The sequence below is a fragment of the Numida meleagris genome, chromosome 20 (assembly GCF_002078875.1).
Source record: "Numida meleagris isolate 19003 breed g44 Domestic line chromosome 20, NumMel1.0, whole genome shotgun sequence".
NCBI lineage: Eukaryota > Metazoa > Chordata > Aves > Galliformes > Numididae > Numida > Numida meleagris.
In genome coordinates this window covers 111,142-120,562 of record NC_034428.1, presented here as the reverse complement: position 1 = coordinate 120,562, position 9,421 = coordinate 111,142, and the positions used below count along the sequence as shown (strand labels likewise).

At 49.5% G+C, this 9,421-nt stretch overlaps 1 protein-coding gene across 1 annotated transcript in view; it reads left to right on the top strand.

The window, feature by feature from the left end:
- Positions 1 to 9,421, top strand: part of IGSF21 (immunoglobin superfamily member 21) — an 84,856-nt gene that overhangs the window by 126 nt on the left and 75,309 nt on the right. Inside the window, exons 2-3 of the mRNA XM_021374703.1 lie at positions 41 to 137; positions 9,310 to 9,383. Of these exons, the coding sequence (XP_021230378.1) occupies positions 124 to 137; positions 9,310 to 9,383 (88 nt within the window). The 5' untranslated portion in view covers positions 41 to 123. The remainder of the gene's footprint in view (positions 1 to 40; positions 138 to 9,309; positions 9,384 to 9,421) is intronic.

The window sequence follows — 9,421 nt, the reverse complement described above, 5'->3', positions numbered from 1 at the left end:
CCTCAAAGTCTTTTCTGATTAAGTTTTTCTCCTGTCTCAGAATCCAGATACGGTGTGAATGGGGCTGGTGACATCCCATAGTAGCTGTGAAGCTGATGGAAACCAGTTTTATGCTGATGGGGAATGGTGCCAAAGAGGTAGTGGCTCTTTTCCCCCTGTTTTTTTTTCTTGTTGGGATGATTTGTGTGTGAGCACACTGGTGTAGCTGAGTGGAGAGATGTGGATGCCCCCCCCCGAAGAGGCCCTGGTAGCATCTCCTCAAGAGTGCTACGGAGTCTCAAAGTGCCCTGGTGGCATCTCCCAGGGATTCCATGGTGGTAGGTCCTGAGGAGGCCCTGGTGGCATCTCCAAAGAGTGCCATGGAGTTATGTCCCAGGGGTGCCCTGGTGGCATCTCTTGAGTGCTTAATAGTGATTTGTCCCAACGCTGCCATGGTGATACCTACTAGGGAGTGTCCTGGTGGTGTGTCCCCAGGTTTTCCCTGCTGCATCTTCCAGGGGACATCCAGGTGGCATCTCCTAAAGATGTGGTGCAGATAGGCAGAACACAGGAAGGGTGTCTCGTTGTAGACAAGGGTCAGTCCCTTCCCCACATCCAGGCTGCCTCTGCTGTCACCAGCTCCAGGTGACCTTGGTGACAGCTCATGGCCCTTCCCTGCTTGGAGTCATTAGGGAACAAAGATGAGAAATTAACGACCTGCTCCCCCTAAATGAAGCTCATTGCACTCCCTCGGGACTGGCTTAATAGGGCCAACATGCAGTGGGGATTTGGGGCTGAAGGATTTGGGGCAGGGGGCAGCATGGGTTGCTTAGCCACCAGCAGATGCTTTTTCAGGATGCAGGGCTGAGCAAGCAGCAGCCCTGCCCTGCTTTCAGCCTGGGTGCAGCAGCTGAGTGCTTTTGCAATCTAAATGCAACCTGACAGCACTGGAGATGATCCACGGCTGGGGTTTATTTTTGGGAAAGGGATGCGCTCTGCAAACCCACGCTGTGGGGGCAGGCTGGGAAAGGGACGAAGCAGCCCATGGGGGCTTTCAGCCCCCAAACCAGCATTTATTTCCTTGTTCTCCTTAAATCTTCCTGCATGAAGGGGTGTCTCATGGTTTGGAGTCGAAGGGAGATGCCAACCTGATTTTCCAAGACAAATGATGGAGCAGCAGAAAATAGTTTTAAGGTTCTGTTTTTTTTTTTTTTTTTGCTCTGTCTCTGTCAAAGGTAGGGTAAAAAAAAAATCTGCAAAATAGTGCAGCTGTGGTGGGATGGTAAGCGGTGCAATTGCAAAGGATGCAATGGTAAATGGTGGTGGTGTGCCATGGACTGGCTATGAGAAAACTGATGTACTGAAAAATTTCTCCCCCTCCATTGCCTTTAATCAAAGTATTTTGATGCCTCCCAGGCTTTTGTCCCCCTCAATGACCTTTCTCCCAAAATAGTCTTTTGTCTGTGTGAGGATGGGGAGGAGGGTGCTTGTTTCAGCAAGGGTTGGGGATATCAAAGGGTCCCCATGTCCCTTCCCAGCAAGGCAGGAAGGTGGTCTGCCCTAGGGATGCCCTTTGGAGGGGAGGAGAGCCTTAAAAATACAGAAATTTCTAATGATAATAATAACAAACAGTAAAGGAGCCCCCTGGGGAGGGTGGAGGAGCAAAGGAGGAATTGCTTTGAGCTGCAGAGGAAGGGCTGCTCTGAAGATGGGCTCAGTTGAGACTTGGGAAGGGATGATAGACATGAGCAATAAGAATAGGAAAGTGATTAACTCACTGCAGAAGTGCAGGATGGGATGGTGAGGGTTGAGTGCCTTGTGGTGGGTGCTGCATACATGGCACCAAGCTGGTGCTCTCTGCTCCTCTCAACCCATGTTTAGGAGCATCCAGATAACGTGTGCGAATGTGTTATATACGTGCAGCGAGCAGGCTTACCATGACCCTGCTTGCTTGCTGCCCCTATGGCTTTGAAAATGAACTATAGTGTGTCCTAGTGCCATGGCACAGCAATCCTCCTCCAGTCCTCCAGCTCTGTTCTATGTGTGGGCATGCATACGTAGACCCTTAGTGCATACAGCTGGAGCGAGCTAAACCCCTTGCAATGATGCAGCGTGGATGCAGAACAGTGTTTCCATGCAAAAGAGTTGGGGTCTTGCTGAAGGTGCATTGTTATTAAGCCCTGATCTGCTGGCAATGCGCGAATTATTCCATCCAAAGCAACAGGTGGCTGCGGAGCGAGATGAAAGTCAGCTTTGCTCTGATATAAAGACTTGACAAAGCAGCCCTGCTCTGTCAATATTTTCCTTGCTGCAGCAAGCTGCGAAATCCCATGGGCTCAGCAGTGCCAACACAACACTTCTCCCAGTGCTATCCCCTAGTAAGGAGATACGGGGTAAGGGGAAAAAGAAAAATGGGAGGAAGTTGAATTCAGAGCATTCTTTTAAATTATTATTTTTCTATTGCAGTCAAGACAGAGTGCATTACCCCTGGTGCTGCTCCCTGTTGCTGGCTTGCAATTCGGGTTTAATCCAGCTTAACTTGCAGATAATGAGCTCATCTTCCCCCTGGGCAGGAGTGGCTCTAATCCTCCCTCTGCTGCCCCGCTTTTGCTTTGGGGGATGCAACCCCAACCCTTTATTATTGCACCAAATGGGTTTTTGTATGGTGATGTATTGATCCTGAGTTGGGTTTGGTATGGGTTGGTGTCCTCTGTCACACTCAGGGACCTTTCGCCAGGGCATGAAGCCTTCGAACTGTGTTACATCCTCCCATCTTATATAGCAGGGCATATGCCCTATTTGGGCTTAATTCTCCCAGAAATCCAAATGAATGCAAATTCTTGGGATCATGCCCTGAACCTCTCCACAGGTTCTCAGTGCAGCCTCTTGCAGCAGCTCCAGCTTGTAGGGCCGTGTGCTGCCCGCTGAGAGCAGCAGATTTGCAGCAGTTTACATGGGAATCAGCCTTGCAAAAAAAAAAAAAAGGATATTTTTATGTGGCTACACATGCACAGTAGTGATAGAGAGGCTTATGCAGTATTGCCTCCTCCTATAGATATAAATATATACTTTGCCATAACGTGTGCCTAGCAGAAATGCAAACTCAGGGTCTGCTGCATGAGGACGCAATGCCCCCTGCAAAGTTAAAACCTCCTGCAAACTTTGAGCCATGCAAAACTCACGGGTCAGGCTGGGAAAGGTGCAGCACTGTGGATTTACCTGCTTTTGGATCTGGGGTGGGCACAGCCTTGTCTCTGCCCCCATTCTGCTCCTTCCGCCAGTGCCTTCCCACAGCAACTCGGATGGTGATGATTAACCAAATAAAATTTCCATCTGTTGATGACTTTCCAGGAGTTATTACCAGCAATAAAACCAAATGATGGATCTGAGGGGGGTAAGTGCCTTCCATTATGAACAACAGTGACTTTTAAATAAGGTTATGAGGTTCCTTATGGCCCTGCCCACCCCATGGGAGAGGCATCCCGTGGGAAAATCCTACTGTTGCACACTGGGAAATGATTCTGTTGGCTGAATGCAATGCTTTGGGACGTGCTGGGGTGCTGCTGCAGTTTTGGGATGTACTTTGCTGATGGTGGAGCATATGCACTGGATTTTGGGGTCTTACAAAACTGCTGCTGAGCAGCTCCACCCCCTTAATCTCTTTCTCTTGCAAAGAAGCCAAGGAGCCTCTGTCCTTCGCCCATCCTTTTTGCTTCTGTGCTGTGATTGAAGCTGACGAGGTTGGGGATGCAAAGCAGAGGGTTAACCACTGCACTGCTGCAGCTCTGTGCAGGGATCATCAAGGAAATGGCTGCTGGAAAGCGCTGGGATGCAGAGCCTTGATGCTTCAGTGGAGTGTTTCAATATAATGTGTGCTCCAAATGGACTGGCAGCAAAACAAAAGGGCTTTGGTGCAATTTCTTATGAGCTTTCCATGGTTTTCCATGCAGAGGGATGAGTGCCAGCATGCAAACCCTATTGTGGGTGGTTGCTCAGAGCAGCTGGATTGCAGGGGCTTGCAACAGCAGCAGTGGGCTATTTCATGCTGCAGCTGAAAATCCAGTTGCTTTTCCCCAGCTGCAATGGGCGCCATGCTCAGGTAATGCCACTGCAGGGTCAGCCCACTGTAAACCGGCAGTGTTAGCACAAAAAGCTTCAGCTGAACAAGGCAACAGGGGGGACAGAGAGCAGTGGGATGAGCTGCCTCCTGCAGCCAGCAGGCGATATCTGTGCCCTCTTAATTCCTACTAGTGAATTTTCTCAGCTATTTGGAAGGATTAAACCCAACTGAGCAGCAGGTAATAATCCAAATGCTGCCGAATGCTTAACATCCCCAAGAGCATCCCAGGTGTGTGCGAGGCAGAGCTGAAGCATCTCCAGCAAAAGGCACACCTTGGCATTGCTCCTACCGGGGATGAGAAAGACGCTTTGGGCTCAATCCCAGATGAGCTCTGGGGAAAATTTGGGGTTTTGACAATATGACTTAACCTGGTGGTGACACCAGCAGGAAGCAGTGGGGATATTTGCACAGGGACGTTGCACCTTTGCCCCACACTTTCGCAGCTCTTGTTGGCTGCTGCACTCGCTGTTAGAGTGAAAGCAACACCACGAAAAGTATGCACAGGACTGATAGCCACCAAAGCTATCTGCAGGCTTAGCTCCCGGCGAATGAATTTCTGTTGCAAACCATCCCCTGTGGCATCCCTGCAATGCAAAGCCAGCGACCCACCAGGCTGTAGCTTTCCTATCAAAGCTTTGCAACATGGTTCCAGCGCAGAGAGATCTTGGTTCTGGGAGCGATGATAAAACCCTCTGAAATCTGTGTTAGTTCACACGACTCTGCCCCTAGGGACCCTGCAAGACATCAAACGCAGCAGCAGAGAGGAGCACAGCAGTGGAAATAAGCTCCTGTGAAGGCAGCTGGGGCTGAGTTCGGGTTCAGTCGGCCCCGATCAGCTCAGCCGCAGCCATTCCCACTGATGCTCCGTAAGCACTTGGCAGATCTGCTGCAAGACCACAGCTCCAGGCATTAAATGTTTCTTTTTTTCCCACTTTTTTAGATTTTGTGTTTCCAGAAGAGCAGGGCATGATCCGCTGCGGGCGAAATAAATACCAGCTGCTAATTGCCTGTGCCAAGCGAATGCCATACTCAAGTCCTAATGAAGCGATTAACCCCAGAGCAGCGGGACAGCCCTGACCTCTGCTTCCAGCTGACTTCTGCCATGAGCACAGCATCAGAGGGGCATCTTTGGGGTAAGCCCTGCTGCCAGCTCTGCTCTCATTGCTCACCATTAATTTGTGGAGACAGCACAGTGCTGATAATAACTGTATAACTTGGGTTTTGCAGCCCCACAATTGCTCCAATGGAGCAATGGAGATCATAGAATCATTGTCATAGAGCTTTTGGAGTTGGAAGGGACCTTAAAAGATCACCTGGTCCAACTCCTCTGCAAGGAACAGGGACACCCACAGCTCAATCAGGTGCTCAGAGCCCCATCCAGTCTGACCTTGAGCGTCTCCGGGGATGGGGCATCCACCATCTCTCTGGGATTACCCCATCATCCCTATCCTCGATGTTCTGGCAGTGTTGGGAGCTCTATGCTGCCCTTCCCTAAAGCCATCCTCTCACTCTGCTCTTGGCCAAGTACTAGGGCTTGGAACCACTAACCTTGACTTGGGAGGAAAGGAAGCAAAACACTTGAGCGATGTCAAAACATGGCCTGTTCATCTTTAATTTGCTGAACTAACAATTTGGGCTGGAAGAAGAACTGTGATTGCCTTCTTCATCTCTCTTGGATGGGTTTGGTTTTTTTCCTGGCTCCACATCCTCCAGCAACACTTCGTGTTCTGATCCATTTTCCTCACATGCCATGCGTGGGGCTGTTGGCAGCCTATTCGGGGGCTCTTTGGGGACTTGTTGCTGTATTTTAGCCATGGAACTTGTTCTGGCGTGGCTGGGGTTCAGCATAGCATCAAGCAACTATTAATTGCCTTGGTAGCACAAATAGAGGCAATTGCAACCCAATGGGGTGCCCATCAGCCCCAAGGGTCCCTCTGGCTTGAGTTGGGCTACGATGAGGTTTTTCTGCTCTCATGCTCTGCTTAGATGGGGCTGACACCTTGTATCTAGATTGGTGGCAGCTGCTATTTAGCACCAATTTTGCCATAGGCACCCCACCAGGCTCTGAATGTAGGTCTGCAGGTTAATTTTAGGGCAAACCTTCCTCATAGCTTGAGTAGAGCCCTCAGGACCCACTGTCTAGGATGCTGTTGACTATACATCCTGTGTCCCTCTCAACGCCCAGCTTGCTGATCTCAAGATGCCATTCAATTGCACTTTCAACATTTCACCCTGGCACCGCTCAGTTGCTTGTTTGCCTGTTCATGCTGACAAACAAGACGAGCCTGCATCCAGCCAATTTCATGGTCTGATTCCTGCGCACTAGCATAGTACAATAGCGTCCTGGCTAAAAATAATGCAATGTGCACTATATTAAAGGCTGATTCATGATGTCTCTATGAAGCAATTGCTCTGTTACCTTTGCAGGCAGGGGGTGGAGGATCGTGCCATAGCTGGAGCGTGACTGTATGCAACTTGTGCTGTGATACGAGGATGCTGAGCTGGAGCCTGAGGGCTGCTTTTTTAGAGGATGCATCTGCAATACAAGCACCTTTCTATCACCACCCACCATGCAAGGAGCTGGGAAGGCAGTGTTGGATGTGAGATGCTGCAGAGCTGGAGTTTCCCCTTCCTGGGGCAGGATATTAGGCAGCTGTTTTAATCAGGAGGCATTGTTTGCAGGAGCTGGACCTCCACGTGCCTTGCTATTCCTAGTGATCATGAGCTGTGCCAGTGGAGGTTTCCAAGAGTAGATGCTGGGGAGAGGAGGAGTTGCTGCTGTGGTTGGGAAATGTGCTGGAAGGCAGCGGGTGGAGAAAAGCGATGGGTGGGAGAAAGAGGTGGGAGAAGTTTAGGGCTGGTTGCAGCCTGTAGACAACAGCTTTAACCCCATATGAATGATCCATTCATGGTATTGATGGCAGCAACTGCAACCAGTATGTATGGAGAAATGGTTTAGGGAGTTTAGCAACAATTCTCTGCTTCCTGCCTTGCAACCGTCCCCAAAGCACAGCTTTAAGCTCTACAGCCCACCCCAGATGGAAGTGTGGCTTCACTAGCTAATGAGGCTCGCTGAGCGACTCGTACCCTGGAGAGGAGGAAAAAAACGTCAAGAATTTATTAGCTTAATTACATTTTCCTAATACAGTTGACCCTAGCTGCACAGCAGAGTGCTTATCAAAGCTGTAATCTCCCGGACATTATTGAACTCTTAATGAGAGTCAATTGGTTGCTGTTCCTCCTTGGGATGGCTGTGGTCGTCCCCCGGAATGTGGGTTTTGCTTTTGCGCTGTGGTGCTGAGCAACAGAACACAGAGATTTGGGGGTTTGCAGGGGAAAAGTAGGGGGATGCATGGGGAAGAGAAACTGGTTGGGATGGGGAACATATGGTGAATGCACTCCTGGGTGCAGGTGGTGGTTGGATTCCTGTTGCAATGCTGCGTGCTGGATGTGAGCCATCCTAATAGGATTGCGGGAAGCGGGGGAAAAAGTGCTCTCACAGAAACAAGGCTTAAATGGTCTTTGTGGCAGAGCTTTTTGAAGTCCTTGTCAAAACGACAATTTTCAGGTTGTTAGCCAAAACCCCCTCTGACAAACCTAAATCTGTCACATGAATGCACTCTGCCCAATCTGCCTCAACAAAACCATTGTCATCTGCTGCGAAGCTGGCCAAAATTTGAGACCTCAGTAAAGTGTGATCCCCAAAAGGGGATGGGGTGCAGGAGCTTGAGCAGGGCATGGATATTCCTCAAGAAGGATTTCAGGAGGTGAAATCCTGACTCATTTTGGGGGGCTTAGCACAGCACGCTCCCTGCTTGGCTCGGTTTCGTGTTCCCCGACAGAGCAGACAGCCGAGACTTGCCAAGGGCTATTGCTCTCTGAGGTGGGGGACATGAGCTGTGCATGGAATGGGAGCACCAGAAGATGTCCCAATAGTCTGTGGCATGGTGAGGCTGGTGATGCTGAGCAAAGCCATCCCCTCCCCATCAAAAACCTTTTTGGGGCCAGGATCATAGAATAATGGAATCACTAAGGTTGGAAAAGACCACCAAGATCATCAAGTCCAACCATCAACCCAGGGATGCCTGTGCATTTGGGATGCACCAGTCTCTACCTGTACAGCATCATGTGGGACATCACCTCTGAGAGTGGGGTTTTTCCCCTTTTTCCCCCCAAAATATGTTGGTGGGCAGGATGAGCAGGGATGGGATGTTCCAACCCTTGGTGCTGGTTCTGGTGACAGTCAGCTGTTTTATCCTTTCTGCACTATTTTTGTCTCATTTCTTAAGCAGACGTTATTTAAATTGCTTCTCCCAGGCAGCTTTACTCCCATCTTTATTTCCCTGTCACTCTGATCTGCCTCTAAACTGGCTTTAAGGCTGGTGGCTACCCGAGCTTAAACTCTCCCAAAGGCTTATCCCTCCCGCCCTCAAATTTTGACAGTCCTTTCAAGGCACGCAGCAGCTCCACGTCTCCTTCTTTCCTAGATAATAAGATTAATTACAGCCAGATTTGCGTTCTCCACGATGCTTTCAGAGGAACTCGTTATGTATTTTGACTGCTTTGCTTTCCTGTTCACTCCCTCCTTGTCTTTGCGCTCCTTAATAGCTCTGTCTGGAGTCTAATTAGTGCTCAGAGGGGTATGAGAGCTGGTGCTGGGGGAGATCGGGTAATTTTGCAAATGGGATGTTGGAGAGATGTAAGGATGGATGGAGGAGGGATGCTGGAGGGATGCTGGAGGGATGGAAAAGCTGACAAATAATGATTCCACCCCACTGAGGTCCTGTGTCACACTTGTCTCCTCTTCACCTTGACTTTTGCAACACAGAAGAACTTTGCCTTCAGCCCTGTCCTTCACATCCCTGGGCACCAATGGCAGCGGTGATTACTGGCTTTCTTACTGAGGCTCTGGCCTGGATATTCATCCTCTTATTGCCAACATCAAAGCAGCATACAGCTGGGGAGGAAGTTAGCCAGTCCGTCCATAATTACAGGGCCAGAGCCCATGTGAACATCAAACCATTAGTCTAATTTGACTATCTAACAAGGAGCTGTGATGTTTTATGCATGGTGCCTAATTTTACCCTCACAATCTCCTGCTATATTTAACATCATTAATCATTGATTCCCATGGGGCTGGAACCCTGATTAGTGTCAGATGTATTATGGGAGCAAAAGGATTTAAAATAAAACCCCTTTCCGTTCTCCAGGGGAGATGAAGCTGGTTCACCAGTGTGGAGCTGCTGGTCCTTGGATGAGTGGTGTCTGGAACAGTGGCTGGAAGGTACATTGCTTTTGCAAGGTTTCTTGATGTCATTATTT